This window comes from Ranitomeya imitator, chromosome 4 (genome assembly GCF_032444005.1).
Source record: "Ranitomeya imitator isolate aRanImi1 chromosome 4, aRanImi1.pri, whole genome shotgun sequence".
In the NCBI taxonomy this organism is placed as follows: Eukaryota; Metazoa; Chordata; class Amphibia; order Anura; family Dendrobatidae; genus Ranitomeya; species Ranitomeya imitator.
In genome coordinates, this window is record NC_091285.1 from 628,420,845 (window position 1) to 628,443,068 (window position 22,224).

At 42.8% G+C, this 22,224-nt stretch overlaps 1 protein-coding gene across 2 annotated transcripts in view; it reads left to right on the forward strand.

Annotated features, from left to right (window-relative positions):
• Positions 1-20,631, forward strand: part of TCF7L1 (transcription factor 7 like 1) — a 72,599-nt gene extending 51,968 nt beyond the window's left edge. For both annotated transcript variants that reach the window (XM_069766685.1, XM_069766684.1), the window contains exons 9-12: positions 319-478; positions 558-665; positions 2,481-2,529; positions 19,069-20,631. In XM_069766685.1, the coding sequence (XP_069622786.1) occupies positions 319-478; positions 558-665; positions 2,481-2,529; positions 19,069-19,472 (721 nt within the window). In that variant the 3' untranslated portion in view covers positions 19,473-20,631. The remainder of the gene's footprint in view (positions 1-318; positions 479-557; positions 666-2,480; positions 2,530-19,068) is intronic.
• The last annotated feature ends 1,593 nt before the right edge of the window (positions 20,632-22,224 follow it).

Here is a 22,224-nt window from a genome sequence, read left to right on the forward strand (position 1 = left end):
AGGCCTTTTTTTATTTTTCTTCTTGCTGTTGCAACTTCAATTTTGATGAATGTAAATGGGCTGTCCTTATACCGCAGGACCAGACTGACCCTTCAGAGAAAGAATCCCTCTGCTTCCAATCTCTATACAAATAGATAAGGGTCTTTTTCCTAAAAAAAAATAGTTTCAAATCTAGTCCTGTAACTCCTACCAATCCCACCGAGGTTGCTGGTTCCCTAAAAACAATGTTATTTTCATTGTTAATACAGCAGTCATGGGTCCTTTTGCAAGCATCATTCATTTATTGAGGATTTTTTTTTTGACCCTCTTGTCCTTTAGGAAATCCAGCATGTCAATTAAAAAGGAAGAAGAGAAGAAGCCACATGTTAAAAAGCCGCTGAATGCCTTTATGCTGTATATGAAAGAGATGAGAGCCAAGGTGGTAGCGGAGTGCACACTTAAGGAGAGTGCAGCCATCAATCAGATCCTTGGTCGTAGGGTAGGTGTTTCTTCACGTGGTCAGTGAAACGTGAATGTCGTGGTATGGTAGGTGACGTCTGACTGTCATTTCCCCACAGTGGCACTCTTTATCGCGAGAAGAACAGGCCAAGTACTATGAGCTAGCCAGGAAAGAGAGGCAGCTTCACTCCCAGCTCTACCCAACGTGGTCTGCAAGAGACAACTATGTAAGTGTGACCTCCACATGGATCCTTCAACTCTTAAGTGTAAAAAAAACTGAATTTCAATAGACAATAGCTAGGAATCCTAACTTGACAATGCACATTAGATGAATGTTGGCTGAACCTGACGATTTTTGGCAGGATCTACCAACCATTCAATCTGTATTGGGAGTGAAGACTTTCCCCCACTCTTGTCTACAGATGTTTGGGAAAAGAAGGGTCTGCCATGTTGGATTTCAACACATCCGAACATGACTTCCGGATATGAGCTGGATCCACATTTATTAGCACGTGATACAAACTAAACTGGCTATATGGTCCAACTAAAATGCTCAACGCTACGTTACTTTGGTGTTAAATGGCCACAGTTTTTTTTTATTTAGAGGCGTATTCCCATCTCCAGGATCCTATCCCAATGTAGTAGGTGTAATAATATTAGCAAATACCTCCAATTATAAATTAAATATAGTTCTTCTGAGTTGCTATGTCTTTCCTCGTGTGAAGGCATCGCAGGACCTTAGGTATCCATGGTTACGACCACTTTAGCTAGTTGCTAGTGGTCATAACCATGGATACTTAGGTCCTGCAATTCCTGCACATGATGAAAATTATACAGCGAGTCAGAAAAACTATACTACATATATAATTGGAGATATTTGCTAATAATAATAATTATTATTACACCTACTACAATCATATGACAAGAACAGTAAATCACAGTAAAGACTACATTTACACGGCCGTATTTTCGGTCAGAGTTCTGTCCTTGGGGAAAATCTGACAGCACTGGGACCAATGTTATTCAGTAGGACTGTTCAGATGTGCGGGGTTTTTAGGTTTTCTTTTCAATGACAATGTCCACCCCCCCCCCCCCACCCCCCCCCCCAAAAAAAATGCAGCATTTATTTTGGATGATGTATTGCATCCAATTTTGTACGTATACATTGCAGTTCTTTTAACATTGGAAATTGTTCTCGTAAATTTGTAAAGCTGATGCTAAATGAATTAAAAATGGCTAATAATAATAATTTTGCCGGGAAAAAAAAAAAATATTAATAATAATTATTTTTAAATACTTTTTGTGAAGTTTATTCAAAGACACCATGAGCTGCCTGACATAGACCAAGGGGCAATACGCTCTGACTTGTCACACTAGCAAAGCCAGTCCACGTCAAGCCCTCTAATGACCCAAGCAAATATCCATATTCCCGTGCTTCCTGATAAACCGCCCCTGGAGCCGTACAGGATGGCCACCAAAGCTTAGACTATCTCTTTTCCCCCCATTGTTCAACAGCTTTTATTAATTAAAATGAGTCCACCATAGCTATAAGGAACCATGGCTGCTGGATTTCTCTTCTGTTGGGCTTAGAAGGGTAATATCAAAATATTTTCAGAATTATCAGATGGCGCATGTACAAACAAGATAAAGGATTCAGTCAAGTAAAATATCAAATATACTATTCCACAGTTTACCAAGAAAAAAGGTCAGGCGGGAGATGAGAGAAAGCCCGAGACGGTGAGACAGGAAGTTGCATCTCTTCATAAACCCGTCCCTCCACAGTAAATGCCGAGCACACAGACGGACTCCTATTCGCTTATATCCTTTTTGCTTATTTTCCATAAAAACAAAATGATCCCCCCCCCCCCGAAATACTAACGGCTCATGAGGTTGTTAGGTTTGGGTCAGGAAGCTCATTGCCTGTCTGGACATCGCAGTCCGTACTAGGACTGTAAAAGTTGGATTTGTGAAACCGGCCCGACATTTTATTCATATGTTGAATATTAGTTGTATATATGAATAAAACAGATTTTCTTTTCCAGGGCAAGAGAAAGAAGCGGAAGAGAGAGAAACAGTCCCAGGAAGCAGAAGGTATGAAGCACGACTACAGCTCTATAGCTAACCTACACAACAGGAGACCCCCCATGCCCCATGGTGGTCTACAATTCGGTGGTAGTAGTGGTTTACATTAACTTCAAAGTAGAGGAACTTTTGTTAACCTTAGTTTGAACAGTCATGCTGTGCTGATGGTCCCTCATAATAATGCAGAACTAAGTCCCGCTGCTCGTTGCTTCATGGCGGGGCCAATCATTTACCGTATATACTCGAGATTTTCAGCCCATTTTTTTTTGTCTGAAAGTCCCCCTCGACTCATACCCAGGGGTCGGCAGGGGAGGGGGAGCGGGGGCTGTCTAATTATACTCACCTACTCCTGGCGCGGTCCCTGCAGGTCCCTGGCTTCCCAGCGCTGGCAGCGTCTTCCTGTACTGAGTGGTCACATGGTACCGCTCATTACAGTAATGAATATGCGTCTCCACCTCCCATAGGGGTGGAGCCGCATATTCATTACTGTAATGAGCTGTAACTGTGACCGCTCAGTACAGGGAGAAGCTACAGCGCCGGGGAAGCAGGGACTGCACCGCGCCAGGAGCAGGTGAGTATAATGGGGAGGGGGAGCGCAGCTCTGCATGATATTCACCTGCTCCCCGTTCCGGCGCCGCTCCGTCTTCACCGTCTTGTGCAGTAACTCTCAGATCAGAGGGCGTGGTAACGTGGTCTACCAAGCTGGGGTACCTCTTTCAGTACCACCCCGTGTTTCAGGAGGTCCACTCTGCTTTGGCTGGAGCCTGAATGAAGGACGCTGGCTGGATTTGCTTGGTTACATGGGCGCATATAAAAGATCACTGCGTCTCCACATATTTCCAGTCTGACAACACTTTACTCACAGGACACAGAATATATCACACAGATACAGAGGGCAGGCCAATAGAAAAGCGGCAGGCCAGACATAAGGTACCTTCACACTAAACAACTTCACAACGATATCGCTAGCGATCCGTGACGTTGCAGCGTCCTGGCTAGCGATATCGTTGTGTTTGACACGCAGCGGCGATCAGGATCCTGCTGTGATGTCGTTGGTCGCTGCAGAAAGTCCAGAACTTTATTTCGTCGCTGGACTTCCTGCAGACATCACTGAATCGGCGTGTGTGACACCGATTCAGCGATGTCTTCACTGGTAACCAGGGTAAACATCGGGTTACGAAGCGCAGGGCCGCGCTTAGGAACCCGATGTTTACCCTGGTTACCATCCTAAATGTAAAAAAAAACAAACACTACATACTTACCTTCTGCTGTCTGTCCCCGGCGCTCTGCTTCTCTGCACTCCTCCTGCATCCTGTGTCAGCGTCGGCCAGCCGGAAAGCAGAGCGGTGACGTCACCACCCTGCTTTCCGGCCGCTGTGCTCACAGTCAGTGCAGGAAAGCAGAGCGCCGGGGACAGACAGCGGAAGGTAAGTAGTGTTTTTTTTTTTTTACTTTTACGATGGTAACCAGGGTAAACATCGGGTTACTAAGCGCGGCCCTGCGCTTAGTAACCCGATGTTTACCCTGGTTACCGGCATCGTTGGTCGCTGGAGAGCTGTTTGTGTGACAGCTCTCCAGCGACCAAACAGCGACGCTGCAGCGATCGACATCGTTGTCGGTATCGCTGCAGCGTCGCTGAGTGTGAAGGTACCTATACATTACAATAGCCGCAGGTGGCCGGAGCCTACCGATATTTACTGTGGGAATTACAAAGGTGGGGGGCGGACAAAAGGGGAATATCGTGTCCCCTCTGCCCAGGGGCGCAGCCTGTGGGCTGATGCATCTCACATGGAACCTATTATACATACATATAACTGCACAACATATTCTGGGGGCTGAGTGGTTCCGTAACACGTAAAAGCGCCCTCTGCTGGACGTCAGTGCCGAAGACGGTGAAGATGGTGCGGTGCCGGAACAAAGTCAGGTGAATATTGAAAGTGCCGGGGGCCTGAGCGACGGAAAGGTGAGTATGTAATTTTTTTCTTTTTTTTAATCGCAGCAACCGCAAATGGGGCAAGTGTCTGTATGGAGCATCTATGGGGCCATAACGTTTGTGCAGCATTATATGGGGCAAGTGTCTGTATGGGGCCATAACGTTTGTGCAGCACTATATGGGGCAAGTGTCTGTATGGGGCCATAACGTTTGTGCAGCACTATATGGGGCAAATATCTGTAAGGGGCATCTTATGGGGCCATAGTCAACATTTGTGCAGCATTATATTGGGCAAATATGTCTATGGAGCATCTTATGGGGCCATTATTAACCTTTATGCAGGATTATATGGGGCATATTTTAATATGGAGCATCTTATGGGGCCATCATAAACTTTATGAAGCATTATATGGGGCTCCTGATTCAATATGGATATTTAAACTCCTTCGTGACGGAGCCAAATTTTTGAAATCTGACCAGTGTCACTTTATGTGGTAATAACTCTGCAACACTTCAACAAATCCCAGTGATTTTGAGATTGTTTTTTCGTGACACATTATACTTTATGATCATGGTAAATTTAGGTCAATATGTTTTGTGTTTATTTATAAAAAATATCAAAAATTTGAGAAAAATGTTAAAAAATTTGCAATTTTCTAAATTTGAATGATTATCCCTTTAATCCAGATGGCCATAGCACAGCAAACCATTAATAAATAACATTTCCCACATGTCGGCTTTACATCGGCATCATTTGTAAAATGTTCTTTTATTTTGTTAGCATTTTAGGAGGTTTAAAAATGTAGCAGCAATTTTCCATTTTTCAAGGACTGTCGGGATCACACTCAGTCGGAGCAGCCTTTGGAAGTGGGGAATCACCAGAAATAATACACAAGACACGTCTTGTATAGTGTATCACTGGGAAGTCTCTGAAGCACGCCTGCCTTCAAGGTGCTATCCCTTCTTTATATAGTTGTTTCAGTAGGTTTAGTGGTTATACAAGTTTTGCATGTTTAAACAAAGAGACAAAACAGGAAAGAAAGAAAAGAAAAGAAAACAGTTTCGTGGGCGGCAGTTTCACAACAAACAGTACAAAGGCAATTCCACAGACAAGAAAAACAGGATTTCATACTATAGCTAAAATGTCCTTGAATGGACAGGTCAATGTTTATCACAAATTCTTTTTTTTGTTCATTGAGGTAATCATTTTTGTTCTGCTCTTCACAATCCCCCCTTTGACATATTCCATTCAAAACCTTGTCGATCATTTTAGTCATTCTTTTTGTGATATTACAAAAAAAAAAACTTTATATTCTCGCATCCATTACACAAAATTTATTTGTGCATACCGAGATACCCTTGAGTACAACCTTGAATAATACATATATAATTACAATAACCATAACTGTATGTATTAGGCTTTGCATAATCCCGGTAACCCACCCACCGATCCCTCTGAACCAATTGGCCGGGTTAAGAAAAGAAAAGGTATCTGACCACCAGCTATCCTTATTTTGGTCATTGTCTTTGTCATACTGATCCCTGAGTCGTTGTACGTCTTTTAATTTAAATCTCATACTCATAGTACTATTCGGGTCTATATAATGACAGCAGGTGGGTCCGATGATTTGACACATACCCCCTTGTGAGGCAGTTAGGTAATCCAATACCAGGGTATGTTGGTTAGTGACTATTATAAGCTGATTCTGTACAGCTATACTAGTATTTAATATGTCCAATATATCCCAAATCTGATCATCTAGATAATCCGTGGCTCTAACTAATTTATCCCACATCTGTGTTAACATAGGATAAATAAAAATGGTACTAGCAATTTTGTTGGGAATTCCCATTTGTACTATATGCGGCCTCCCCGAGGGACGTGGTGAGTTATCTGCAGCTGTTTTATACAGTGTGTGCTTGGGCACGGCTTGCATATTCACTTGTTTATTTGAAATTATGAAAGTAGCCGGGGTTAGGCGTCCTAATGTACAAGTACCCTTTATACCTACGGGAAGCCATTTATATGCTCCTTCTCCGCATATCCAAAATGTACCCTCAGGCAGATCCCACAAAGCTGAGTGCTGCAATACCAATCTGTGAGCCAAATCCACAAAACTAGATACATTCTGAAGCATACACCAAGAGGGTTTTTGTCCCAAGGGGCTACAGTACCCGGCTGCGGGATTCCCACATACATGCATTCCGTTGACATACTCATTGGATTCATTACAAACCAGGTTCCCCGGCTTACTTGTACAACTGTTTGCATCACCTTGGGGGAACAACTCAGAATGTTCCCATTTTCTATTATGTATATATCTTTCCAATACTGTAGGTTTGAAAGCATCAGAGGAAGGGGTGGTTGTACTGAAACTGAGCTGTAGATTTTCAGTGGGGACCTGTCCTAAATCAGTTAATCCAGTCTTATTCCTAGGTACCCATTTTCCTCCCTTGAATGCTAAATATTGTAAGTTGTCTATTTTTCCTGTAAGATTGCCCTGCCACCAAGGAAATTCTACCCATCCCACAATTGGTATGGCGATTGTAGTATTCCATAGTCTAGTATTGCCAGGTTGGTTGTTGGCCAGGTTGTCTGAACAATTAGGCCAAGCGAATATTTCTTCAGCTGACACGGGAACTGCTAGAAAAGGTATACTTGTGGCTGATACTGGTGAATGGGTACAGATCCAACAATCTGCCAGGGGTTGCGTATTATTTAACAAGTCATGCACTAATTTTCTATGATGTTGTACGAATCTATTGTTCAAAGGGGCTAGAGAATTCAGTCTTTCCCATGCCTCCGTTGAGGTTAACATTATTAACATCAATATCATGAGTCTTATACTGCTTTTTTGCAATGGCTTGCATGTATCCATGATGCCTTTCCTTCAAGCTTGACTGCTGTTGGAGTTGTTAACAGGACTTGGAAAGGTCCGTCAAATCTCGGTTCCAGAGTCTTTCTGGTGTGTCTTTTCACGTAGACTTGATCACCAGGTTCCAACTTGTGGCCTCCTTCGAGATTTTCTGGATCTGGAAGGGAAGCAAAAACTTGCGAATGCACTTTAGTTAAACGTTTTTGTAATTCTTGTACATAAGCAGTTAAAGTCTCAGTATTCAACATCAGTTGTTGTGGAAAATAACAACCCAAATTTGCTGCTCTACCAAAAAGAATCTCATGTGGTGACAGCTTAGCCTTCCCCCTTGGGGTGTTTCGGATGGAATACAGGGCAAGTGGTAGACACTCGGTCCAAGGCTTTCCTGTTTCTGCCATGGCCTTCTGGATTTTTAATTTTATTGTCCCATTTAATCTTTCCACTTTACCTGAACTCTGTGGATGATATGGAGTGTGAAACTGGTTTTCTACTCCCAACATTTTCATAACATTCTGGAATATTTCCCCAGTAAAATGGGTACCTCTATCTGACTCGATCACCTCAGGCATGCCGTAACGGGGTATCAGTTCATGTGCTATTTTAATGGCAGTAGTTTTTGCTGAGGCTTTACAAACTGGATAAGCCTCTGGCCACCCTGAGAACATGTCCACACACACAAGCACATATTCGTATCCATTGTACCTAGGAAGTTGGATGTAGTCGATCTGGAGTCTTTGAAAGGGATACAGTGGTCTTACATGATTCTTGGTTGGGGTTTTAATGGCCTGACCTGGATTGTGTGCCAGGCATATAGCGCATGCAGCACACATGTTCCGAGCAAAATTACCAAAACCTGGAGCCAACCACCTTTCTTTTACCTTGAGCGTCATACCATTTGCCGACACATGCGTGGGTAGGTGGAGGTCACTTGCCACTGCGGGGTACCAGGCTCTGGGTAAACACAACAAAGTTCCTTTTTTCCATAATCCTTGCTGATCTTCTGCCCCTTTTTTCTGCCACTGCCCTCGTTCTTCGTCGTCTACCTGTTTCTGAGCTTCCTTCAATCTTTCCTCATCATCTTCAGAGCTATCTAGTGTGTGGGCATGATGTAAGGGTTTACGTGCTGCCTGTTTTGCTGCCTTATCGGCTTTATCGTTACCCCTGGCTTCCTCGGTGTCGAGTCTCACATGTGCAGCTACCTTTATCACCGCTATTTCTTTAGTTTCTTGTGCTGCCTCCAGAATCTGTCTAATGAGGGAGGCATGTTTAACAGGTTGGCCTGAAGCAGTCATATAACCTCTGGCTCTCCATATTACGCCAAAATCGAAAATAATGCCATGTGCATATCTAGAATCAGTGTATATGTTTGCTGTCTGATCTTTGGCTATTTTTAGAGCTTCAACTAATGCCGTAAGTTCTGCTTCTTGTGCAGACTGATTAGCAGGGAGAGGTTCTGCTTTCAGCACTTCATGCTGAGTTACTACCGCATAACCTGTATGAAATTGTCCATTCATATTTGCATATCTACTGCCATCTATGAAAAGTTCAAATGTAGCATTACAGAGTGGCTTGTCACGTACATTACATAAGCCCTGAGTCTCTTGTTCCATTAATTGTACACAATCATGCATTGACTTTGATGGGTCAAAGGAGTTGGAGAGTGCAGTTTCAAAGGAGTTGGAGAGTGCAGTTTCCTCAGGTATGGTACCCCCCTCAGACTCTAAAGGGAGCAAAGACGCGAGATTAAGAGTCTGAATCCTGGCAAAGGAAATGTTGGGCGGCAGTAGTAGGGAACATTGGAGACGGAGGTGTCTGGCCATTGAAATATGTTTAGGTTGGACCTGGTTAAGAATGCCATGTACATCATGAGTGGTGTGAACTAGAAGTGGGTGATCAAGAACAATCTCAGAAGCTTTATCTAATAACAGTGAAATTGCGGCTACTACTCTTACACAAGAAGGTGCGGCTCTAGCTACAGGGTCCAGATGAGCCGATATGTATGCCACAGGTCTCTGTTTGTTTCCATGTTTTTGTGTGAGCACCCCTGTAGCATGTGAGGATATCTCAGCTGCCATCAATTGAAAAGGTTTAGTGTAGTCTGGGAGTCCCAAAGCCGGAGCTGATACCAGTGCTGTTTTCAAAGAGGAAAATGACTGTTTAGCCTCTTCACTGAGTGAATATGGTGTGTTGGCAATACAGTCATATAAAGGCTGCATGAGTTGACTTGCATGTATGATCCACTGTCTACAGTGTGAAACAATACCTAGGAAAGCACGCAGCTGTTTGTGATTCCTGGGTTCAAGCATGTTACGTATGGCTTCCGTACGTTGAGGTGTGAGGTGTCTGATGCCCTGTGATATGCAGTGACCTAAAAACACGACTGTTTGTTGACAAGCCTGGAGTTTCTGTCTATTTACTTTACAGCCTTCTTGCGCTAGGAAAATTAAGAAATTAACAGTTGAGGTAACTGCCGTCTGCTCATCAGGGCAACAAATAAGTAAGTCATCTACATACTGTAGAATGACTACTCCTGGTTCTGGGATGAAATTTTTTAGCACGGTCTGCATTGCTTCAGAGTACAAAGTTGGTGAGTGTACCATACCTTGTGGCAATCTTGTCCATGCTAATTGTTTACCCTTGAATGTAAAGGCAAACAAATGCCAACAGTTCTTATGTAGTGGCACAGAAAAAAATGCGTTTGATAAGTCAATTACCGTAAAATATGCAGCAGTGCTGGGAATTTGAGACAGTAAGGTATGAGGATTCGGTACCACAGGGGTGACCGGTGCCAAAACCTTATTGATTTCCCGTAAGTCGTGCACCATGCGATATTTCACCATAGTTTCTTTGGAGGACACTTTCTTTTTAACAGGATATAAGGGTGTATTGGCGGGTGACCTGATTTCTACCAAAACACCTTGTAACACATAATCCTGAATTTGTTGAGAAATCGCCTGTTCTTGCTGGGCGCTGATGGGGTATTGCCTAAGCTGAGGTAATATGGTTCCCGGGGCAGTTTCTAACAGTATAGGAGCTACTGATAAAAATCCTACATCAGTGTCTCCTTTTGCCCATAGGCTGTCAGGAACCCGAGACAAGTCAATTTTTGCTTGTTGAGTGTAAATTTCGGGAAAATCCTCCATTGCCTGTATTCTAACATATGGTTCCAGAGTTTCTGCATCTTCAGGGATGGTCAGCATAACTGTGCCATCTTCTCTAAAATGGATGTTTGCATGCATTTTACTTAAGACATCAGTACCCAACAAGCAGGTAGGTGCACCTTTAGCAAATAAAAATTTGGATACAAAAGTTTTAGGGCCAAAGCTCACATTTAAAGGTTTTGTAAAGGGCAACGCCTGAATTTTACCATCATACCCTTCTGCATATGTAACCTTTGAGGATATATTGTCAGGATATGGTAAAAAGTCCTGATTTAAAATGGAGGATGTTGCTCCCGTATCTATCAGAAAAGGTACATTTTTACCCTCAACTTCAACTTGTATTATTGGTCTTCTAGAAGGAAGAGAGACCTGCATAACTTTCAGTCATTCTGAGCTGTCTGTTTGATCAGGCACTGGGTTATTTATCCTATTTTTGGGTACAAAGGTTCCTGAATCTATATCTGTTTTTCTCTTCCTACATTCCCTTTGGAAATGTCCTGGCTTCTTACAGTAATGACAAGTAAACTTTTGATTAGCAGAGCCAGTATTAGCCTGTGCAATTCTTACTGGCTTAGAATTTTCTCTTAAGTCCATTTCTATCCCTACAGCTTTCTGTCTAGCCAGGTGTGGGTCTTCCAAGGTTCTCCAATCAGGGGTTGCGGCCTTAAGCTTTTCCTTCACTTTTGGAGACAATCCATCTATAAAGGTTTTTGTAACTAACCTCATCATTCCTGGAGCGGTTAGATCCATGCCTTCATCTCTGAAATTATTTTCTACACTTAGATAATATTCGTCTACTGATTGTCCAGATTTCTGAGCCACCACTCCCGTTGTTCCTCTCTGCCTCTGTCTCTCCCTCATGAAAACCATTAAGTGATCTACAAATTGTGTACCTGATTCTATCGTTTGTAAGGCACCATCTCCTGCTTGGGGCCTATGTACCTGTAGATTTTCTAATAGCTCCTGGAAGAGTCCAGGAGTCATTTTCATTCTACATAATTCTTCTCCATCTGCCCAAACTCCAGCGTGAGTCTGCATAATTTGCTGTATATATTGTGCAAATCTAACTGGACACTGGGTGGGATCTGGTGCGTTATGCAAGAGAGACATGCCTTCAGCGGGGGACCAAGGGAAATATTGTCGAGTTTGGTGATATCTAGTTCCCATTACTCCGTCAGCACCAGGTTCCCTAAAGGGTCTTGGTACTACCCTAACAGGGGCAAGTACAGCGCCATGTCTAGGTGTACCACAGGCTAGGCAATCATTTCTCCAGTCTGGATTTTGTTGTCCACAGTGCGGACATACCCATCCTCCTGGTCCGGCTAAACTTTGAGGTGGTGTTTGGAGAAAAGATGGGGCATGTGGGTTAAGGTATGGGGGTGGGGTATTTTTAGATTCCACATTTTGTTTTTCTCCACAGCCTGTGGGTCTAATACACCACTTTTTACTCTGTTGATTATATGTCCATCCCTCATTTTCTGCTACCCTAGAGACATCAATCAATGCTTGGATCTGATCTATCCATTTCTTGTCTCTGATTATGCCTTTTTTCCTTTCCTGAATTCCTTCCCATAGTTTTCTACTAAAAGCTTCTGCCCTAGTAACTCCAAACTTACTAAAAATCTTTTTCAGCCCCTTAGTGGCATCTTCACCACTTCTCTCCTTTATGATAGTATAGATATCTAATTCTTCTGGTTCCGACTTTGTTTGCTTATTCCCCATTTTCTTATCCTGAGCTTTCTTGCCCTAGGTGGCGTTTGGGTATGAGAATACCTCGTTACCTTCTTCCTAAGGAGCTAGGATGTCTTTTTCTTGCCCTAGGTGGCGTTTGGGTATGAGAATACCTCGTTACCTTCTTCCTAAGGAGCTAGGATGTTTAAACTGTGTTGATGTAAGAAAATCCTGATTCCTACACCTATAGCAAACAACACAAATGCAACCAGACAGAAAAAGAAAAAGAACATACAACGTATCTTGTCCCAGGCTAATTTATCTGTCCTGGGCTTATACTATCACATACAACGTATTCTTGTCCCAGGCTAATTTATCTGTCCTGGGCTCATACTATCATACACTTATCCGTCACCAGGTTTTTGTCAAAGACAGGATCAGAGATTGAACATAGGCGCGGAGGTCTCCCCGAAAGGACGCAACCACGTTGCCCAGTGGGACAGTCACTTCTTCTGTTTCAACCCCCTGGGCGGCTTATAGGGCTATTCCCAACTTCCACACACCTTCTATTCACATTCACTCTCATTCAATGCCGTACTCCGTGAGGTGATCAATTCCTAAATAGTTCAAGAACCCGAGCTATAGGTATCCTCCTCTACTAGAACTACCCGCTAAAGAACACGACACAGAAAATCTTACGGACAGTGCAGGGCAGATATAAGAGATCTAACAGTGTCTCTTACCTGGCCAGGTTTTTGTTCATCTGCCGTCCATTATCCCAGATTCTCTTTTCGTTCGTATTCTGCCGGTGTTCTTGAAGGAATACACAGACCTCGGGTCCCTGTTCAGGCGCCAGGAAATGTCGGGATCACACTCAGTCGGAGCAGCCTTTGGAAGTGGTGAATCACCAGAAATAATACACAAGACACGTCTTGTATAGTGTATCACTGGGAAGTCTCTGAAGCACGCCTGCCTTCAAGGTGCTATCCCTTCTTTATATAGTTGTTTCAGTAGGTTTAGTGGTTATACAAGTTTTGCATGTTTAAACAAAGAGACAAAACAGGAAAGAAAGAAAAGAAAACAGTTTCGTGGGCGGCAGTTTCACAACAAACAGTACAAAGGCAATTCCACAGACAAGAAAAACAGGATTTCATACTATAGCTAAAATGTCCTTGAATGGACAGGTCAATGTTTATCACAAATTCTTTTTTTTTTTTTTTTGTTCATTGAGGTAATCATTTTTGTTCTGCTCTTCACAAGGACATTTACAACATTTATTTTTTTAGGGAACTATTGATGTTTGAATTAACTTTAGGGGTCTCATATATTGGGAAACCCTCAAACATGATATCATTTTAAAAACAGCACCCCCTGACATATTGAAAACTACTGTCAGGTAGCTTATTAACCCTTTAGGTGCTTTACAGGAATTAATGCAAAGTGGTATGACAGAAATGAAAATGTGTATTTTTACTACCTAAATGTCGGTAACTTCTGAACAGGTTACAACAGCCGTCAGACTCTAAGGCCGCTATTTGGTCGTGAAGTGCCACTGCAAACATCAGGACCACAAAATCATGATCTGAGGGCACCAATTGGGATAAAGAGGAAGCCCCCACACTCTGTTAACCATTTATAATGATGTAGTCACTATTGACAGCAGCATCTAAGGGGTTAAACAGATATGTACGGTGCCAACACTGATCGTGGCTGATGCAGCAAGTTGTCAGCTATAGTGTACAGCCGACAGCTGTTGGATTGTTACCTGTATGGGGAGGCTATTCTCTTATATCTCAGGTCAGTTAACAGACGTATTGGCTGTCATTAAGGGGTTAAAAATACTTAACCTACTGATGTCTCAATTAATTTTACTTTGGTATCTATTTTTACTTTTGACGTTTACCGGTAGCTGCTGCATTTCCTACCCTAGGCTTATACTCGAGTCATTAAGTTTTCCCAGTTTTTTGTGGCAAAATTAGGGGGTCGGCTTATACTCGGGTTGGCTTATACTCGAGTATATACGGTATATACAACTTCCCACCTACTTGTTTTCCCTCGATCTTCATGCCCTCCACCACTCCCCATCTTCAACAGCTCTGGCTTGATGGCACCAGAGCATGGGGTGGAGACAGATAGAAAACAATGTGGGAAGATGTAGTTAAATGTTTGGCCTTGCTGCGATGCACCAAGCATCTGTACTTGGTGATCCTGTGCTGACAAAGTCCATTTAAAGAGGACGTTTTTCACCAGTTTGAGCAGGTTAAACTGGCCGCAATAATGGTGGCTGCAGAGCTGAGTAAAATGTATTTGTTTTTGTTTCGTTTTTTTATTTTTGTCCTCTCGGTTGTGGACATTGTCTTTTAAAGTATTTAGATTATAATTTATGATCAGCCCAATTGGGTGTTGCCAAAAAGCAAGAACGAGCTCCCACACTAGCTTAGAATGGACTTTCTCTTTTGTGAGACGTGTTATGAAAGGCAATTCAGTACCACAATGGACATAGCGGTCAGAGCACATACAGTGATCTGACAATAACCCAAAATCATAGAACGAGCTCTGAGACGTGGGAACTCTGCAGACCGCAATCCCTAATCCTCTCCAAACAACACTAGAGGCAGCCGTGGATTGCGCCTAACTCTGCCTATGCAACTCGGCACAGCCTGAGAAACTAACTAGCCTGAAGATAGAAAATAAGCCTACCTTGCCTCAGAGAAATACCCCAAAGGAAAAGGCAGCCCCCCACATATAATGACTGTGAGTTAAGATGAAAAGACAAACGTAGAGATGAAATAGATTCAGCAAAGTGAGGCCCGACTTTCTTAACAGAGCGAGTATAGAAAAGGTAACTTTGCGGTCTACACAAAACCCTAAAGAAAACCACGCAAAGGGGGCAAAAAGACCCTCCGTACCGAACTAACGGCACGGAGGTACACCCTTTGCGTCCCAGAGCTTCCAGCAACAAAATAGACAAGCTGGACAGAAAAAATAGCAAACAAATAGCAAAGAAGAACTTAGCTATGCAGAGCAGCAGGCCACAGGAATGATCCAGGGAAAAGCAAGTCCAACACTGGAACATTGACAGGAAGCCAGGATCAAAGCATTAGGTGGAGTTAAGTAGAGAAGCACCTAACGACCTCACCAGATCACCTGAGGGAGGAAACTCAGAGGCCGCAGTACCACTTCCCTCCACCAACAGAAGCTCACAGAGAGAATCAGCCGAAGTACCACTTGTGACCACAGGAGGGAGCTCTGCCACAGAATTCACAACAGACATGTAATGAGTCTGCTTTTCTAACTAATCTTGCTGTAGAGCGATTACAAAGTGCAGAGAGAAGAGATTGATTACTAATACAGGTCCTTCTCAAAAAATTAGCATATAGTGTTAATTTTCATTATTTACCATAATGTAATGATTACAATTAATCTTTCATATATTATAGATTCATTATCCACCAACTGAAATTTGTCAGGTCTTTTATTGTTTTAATACTGATGATTTTGGCATACAACTCCTGATAACCCAAAAAACCTGTCTCAATAAATTAGCATATTTCACCCATCCAATCAAATAAAAGTGTTTTTTAATAACAAACAAAAAAACCATCAAATAATAATGTTCAGTTATGCACTCAATACTTGGTCGGGAATCCTTTGGCAGAAATGACTGCTTCAATGCGGCGTGGCATGGAGGCAATCAGCCTGTGACACTGCTGAGATGTTATGGAGGCCCAGGATGCTTCAATAGCGGCCTTAAGCTCATCCAGAGTGTTGGGTCTTGCGTCTCTCAACTTTCTCTTCACAATATCCCACAGATTCTCTATGGGGTTCAGGTCAGGAGAGTTGGCAGGCCAATTGAGCACAGTAATACCATGGTCAGTAAACCATTTACCAGTGGTTTTGGCACTGTGAGCAGGTGCCAGGTCGTGCTGAAAAATGAAATCTTCATCTCCATAAAGCATTTCAGCCGATGGAAGCATGAAGTGCTCCAAAATCTCCTGATAGCTAGCTGCATTGACCCTGACCTTGATGAAACACAGTGGACCAACACCAGCAGCTGACATGGCACCCCACACCATCACTGACTGTGGGTACTTGACACTGGACTTCAGGCATTTTGGTATTTCCTTCTCCCCAGTCTTCCTCCAGACTCTGGCACCTTGATTTCCGAATGACATGCAAAATTTGCTTTCATCAGAAAAAAGTACTTGGGACCACTTAGCAACAGTCCAGTGCTGCTTCTCTGTAGCCCAGGTCAGGCGCCTCTGCCGCTGTTTATGGTTCAAAAGTGGCTTTACCTGGGGAATGCGGCACCTGTAGCCCATTTCCTGCACACACCTGTGCACGGTGGCTCTGGATGTTTCCACACCAGACTCAGTCCACTGCTTCCTCAGGTTCCCCAAGGTCTGGAATCGGTCCTTCTCCACAATCTTCCTCAGGGTCCGGTCTCCTCTTCTCGTTGTACAGCGTTTTCTGCCACATTGTTTCCTTCCAACAGACTTACCATTGAGGTGCCTTGATACAGCACTCTGGGAACAGCCTATTTGTTGAGAAATTTCTTTCTGGGTCTTACCCTCTTGCTTGAGGGTGTCAATGATGGCCTTCTTGACATCTGTCAGGTCGCTAGTCTTACCCATGATGGGGGTTTTGAGTAATGAACCAGGCAGGGAGTTTATAAAAGCCTCAGGTATCTTTTGCATGTGTTTAGAGTTAATTAGTTGATTCGGAAGATTAGGGTAATAGGTCGTTTAGAGAACCTTTTCTTGATATGCTAATTTATTGAGACAGGTTTTTTGGGTTATCAGGAGTTGTATGCCAAAATCATCAGTTTTAAAACAATAAAAGACCTGACAAATTTCAGTTGGTGGATAATGAATCTATAATATATGAAAGTTTAATTGTAATCATTACATTATGGTAAATAATGAAATTTAACACTATATGCTAATTTTTTGAGAAGGACCTGTACTTCTTTAGCTTTCATATCACCGCAACAAGTGTGGGGGGACATCTCAGCCCTGCCCTACTTCCTCGCTTCCCCCACACTGCCTTCTGTGGTACAAACGCTAAAGAGGTATTTGTAACTAATCTCTGCCATACTCTCAGTACTTTGTATTCAGGCACAGCTCTACAGTGACCTCAATTAGGAGAGGAGACTGTCTGTTCAATCTGTTGTGGGGTATGGTTTTTTCCCCTACATGATGCCTCCTGCTTATGATTGGTCAACATCATACAGGGGTAGAAGTACACGCCCCCAATCATAAGCAGGTAGTGTCCTGCAGCGGGGGAAATGGCTTACAACAGGCTTTTTCCTGTGTGAAACATGTAATCACACACAACTCTGCAGTGATATAAGTGAGGAGAGCAAAGCTCTAGAAGTTAAGCATAGGAGAGTGCGATTACGAACACTTCTTAGCTTTCACCTCACAGCAGCCACCATGAAGGGTTAGGGGGGACACAGTACAGCAGAGCTAAGCTTTGTATCCATACAAACACTTCTAGCAGCTCTCCTGTCACACTGCTGTCAGCGCTGCTGTACTCCACTACCCCCCCCCCCCCCCCCCCCCCACACTGGCTGCCATGAGATGCGTTAGTAATCATTAGAAAACATTTAGTGATCTCATTGCAGAGTGATTAAAAGTTCTTGGGGTAGAGCAGAAATGAATGTGATCAATGAGGAGAGCAGACTTGTCTGTCATTGCATGTCTCACACACGAGAGAAAGCGTATTCTTCTTTTGTTCCCCTGCATAACACTTCCCACTTGTTTAAGGTGAATCCCATGGTGATATCTCTGCAACAGAGGAGAAATTTAAAAAAATAAATACAATTTTTTTTTTCTTTTTACTCCGCTCTGCAGCCGGTATTCCATAGTGTGGCCAATTTAACATTGTCAAAGTGGTGAAAGGTCCTATTTAGTGAGGGCAGCGTGTGAACTTTGACCAAATGCATAGGTAATAGAAGGGCTGTCAAGAGTTAAGGAGATTAATATCTTACTATGATGCTACACTTAGTCTGGGGTAGGAATGGCCACTATAAACTTGACTGACCTGTTTCTACAGAGGGGTCAAGAACAACACTGACCCTTTTGGTCACCTATGTATTCCCATAGTGATGGGATAATTATTGCTGAGTTACCTGTCTATACAAAACAGAAGTCTTCTCAGTGTACAGAATTGGAAGCTCAGCCTTTGCTAATGTGTATATGATGTAGTTATACTCCTCTTTTTTAGGTGTATTCGCTAATTGCTTATTCATAGGACCACCATGAGTGTGTAATCGCTGGGGGTCTGACCTCTTCAACCATCACTAATCCTGAGAATGAAGAGCACCGTTTTAGGGCTATGTCCTCTTCAGTTTTTCCTCTGCACAGGGGCAATTCTGACCACCATGGCAGTGAAGGGAGTAGCTTCAGTTCCCTGCGCTGCGAGGTGACCGTCTGCATTGTGAAGGGGGACACGGGGCTGAGCCTTTTTTCAGGATCATCTGCAGTCCCACCCTGTCCAGCCTTACAGTCATTTAAAGGGGTTTCCTGGAAATGTAGCTAAAATGAAGGAAAGACCGTGACATTCTGAATAAATGCTGAAATAATTAGCAAATCCCATTCTCTTGGCCTATAGAGGTAATTGCTATAATACACGGACAGGAACCTGTCCTAGACTGTGAGCAGTAGGGAGTCCGACTCTATGACCTAGAGGGAACTTATAAGTCATAATGTCAAGTTATCACTAGGTCATTGAGCTTCCTATTACTCATGCTCAATAGAGGTCCTATCTGTCAGACCCAAGGTGGTATCCGGGGGTCCAAACAGCGATTATATATTAGCCACCTACCTGGAAAAAAATCTAAAATTTTTCATTCCCGTTGCAGTTTCCAATTGTCTAAGCTGTTCCCCTTTTTTTGATTTTTCAGTTTCTAAACCGAAGAAGGTTTGTATTCAGCATCTTCCTCCAGAGAAGACCTGTGACAGCCCGGCCTCTTCCCATGGCAGCATGTTGGACTCGCCAGCAACACCCTCTGCTGCTCTCGCGTCTCCGGCGGCGCCCGCTGCCACCCACTCGGAGCAAGCTCAACCGCTGTCCCTCACCACCAAACCAGAAGCAAGAGCACAGTTATCTCTCAGCCACTCCGCAGCCTTCCTGGCCTCCAAGTCTCCTCCGTCCTCCATCCTATCCGGGCACTTGTCTTCTGTTGGATCGCCGTTGCTCTCTCGGCCCATCCCACTCACATCCTCTATATTGTCTCCACCCGGTGTCTTTCCGTTACCCCTATTGCAGGCACAACCCCTCTCTTTGGTGACCAAATCCAGTGACTGACATGGGGGGAAGAAAGTCTATGGCTGGGATCGTTTCACGTAAAAGACAGATAAAAGGAGTTGTACTCTGCAGATCGACACCTACTCTGCTCTGCACTAGTATATGTATACTGGATTTTGCTCGGCACGGATTGGTGTGTGTATATGTGTATAAATATATATATATATATGCTCTACCAGCGGGGACCACTTTTTTTTTTTTTCATGCTCTGCAATTCGACTCTTCAGCCATGGACTGTACTCTGTGGATATGGACACCGCCATATAATGGTGCAGATATTTCAAGACGTTGGCCGCAGAGGGTGCGCATCACTTTGACAAGGGACTTGTCTTCTGCGTAGAGTCGGAGCGTTGTGGTTTACTAAAGTGACACTTTCATCAGAATGTGGGGCCGCTCGGGTCACATGTTTTCTTTAGGCGGATTACAGCTTGTACCTCCCCTCCGGCACGCAGCCACTTATCGCATTGGGCCACAAGTACACGAACCGCATGCATTATTGGTCAATATTTGATCTTGCGGTTTTATGCTTAACTATGGTTTTCTTCTTTTCTTAAATTTTTGTTTTCTTTAATGAAGTAAAAGTGGAAATAGGAAAAATAATCCATGTATATTGTACATACAAATGTGCCCGAGTAGGGGAAACGGGGTGTGCATGTTTCTATTTTGTATGTCCTAAGGAAAAGTTAGGAGGAACAACAAATAATTATTGGTCCCTTTTTTTGAGTGCTAATCTAGGGGCAGCGAGCTACTTTTTCTTTCTTTTTTTTTTTTCTTTTTTTTTTTGTTATAACCTATCTGGCATTCCCTGGGTTACTATCACCTATACATGTATTTTTCTCTCCCACTTACTGAGTCCTTTTTTTGTTTTGTTTTTGTTTTCCTCTCCACCTTTTCTCCATTCCATTCTTCTATACAGTTTTATGTATTTTTTTTTTTTTTTATGGACAAGAAAATTCTTGAAAAATGTGACTTTTTGTAACAAAATAGAAAATATATTGTGTTTTAAAATATAAGGGTTTGTTCGTGTTTTTGGTACAGTGTGCAGAGGTTGCGAGCAGTGAATCAAATGTTGGGTTGTGCCCCCTAGTACAGCTTCATCACAAAGATCTGTGTTCAATGGAGACAATTGAAACCAAATAAAAGCACATGAGACTCTGAATCCTCAGTATTTGCACTATTGTGTATGCGTATGATGATGATGAAATAAATGTATAGAACTTTTTCTTTTTTTTTTTTTTTGAGAACCGGAAGTCTGCAGAACATCCATCTTCTTTTAACACGTGCCGTAAATATTGTGTATGACCACCACGGACGGATTCTCAGCTGATTTCGCCAAATTATCCAATCTGCAGAACCATCAAATGTATAGTGTATGGCTAGTAAGAAGTGATGAGCGAATGTTTGCTTACCGAGTGTCTTCGGGGAGCTCGAATAATAACTTTGAGTTCCCGCGACTGCATGTCTTGAGGCTGTTAGGGATTACCTAACAAACAGGCTATCACTGCATTTGTTGCGGCTGCCGAACAGCTGCGAGATATGCAGCCGCGGGGACTCGAACATACTATTCAAGCACGCCAAAGAAACGCAGTTATCACACAAGCATGTTCTGATAACACCTAATCCGAGCACGTTTGCTCATCACTACTAGTAATAAATACCAATAGCAATAATGGGATGTAACAATTTTGATTTTAATAAATAAATAAATATATATATATATATATATATATATATACATATATATATATATATATATATATATATATATATATATATATATATTTGTCTAAGGGTCACTTCTGGCTTTCTGTCTGTCTGTCACGGATATTCATTGGTAGCGGCCTCTGTCTGTCATGGAAATCCAAGTCGCTGATTGGTCGCGGCAAAACGGCAACGACCAATCAGCGACGGGCACAGTCCAGAAGAAAATGGTCGCTCCTTACTCCCCGCGGTCAGTGCCGGCGCCTGCATACTCCCCTCCAGTTACCCCTCACACAGGGCTAATGGCAGCGTTGACCGCGGTGTAACGCAGTCGGTTAACGCTGCTATTAACCCTGTGTGACCAACACTTTACTATTCATGCTGCCTATGCAGCATGAATAGTAAAAAGATCTAATGTTAAAAATAATTTAAAAAAATAAAAAAAAAATAGTGATATACTCACCCTCCGTTGGCCCCCAGATCGAAGCGGTTACCGACGCAATGAGCGGCGTGGGCTGCGCAATGGGCTGCGTGGGCTATGCTATACACTACGCATACATATTCTAGAATACCTGATGCGTTAGAATTGGGCCAGCATATGTAGTGTGTGTGTGTATGTATGTGTGTGTATATATACACTACAGCACTACATGCTGGCCCAATTCTAACGCATCAGGTATTCTAGAATATGTATGCGTAGTGTATAGCATAGCCCACGCAGCCTATATATATATATATATATATATATATATATATATATATATATATATATATATATATATATATATATATATATATATATATATATATATATATATATATATATACATACACACTGCTCAAAAAAATATAGGGAATATCAGGAAGCAACACTGATTGACAATCAATTTCACATGCTGTTGTGCAAATGGAATAGGCAACAGATGGAAATTATTGGCAATTATCAAGACACCCTCAATAAAGGAGTGGTTCTGCAGGTGGGGACCACAGACCACATCTCAGTGCCAATGCTTTCTGGCTGATGTTTTGCTCACTTTTGAATGTTGGTTGT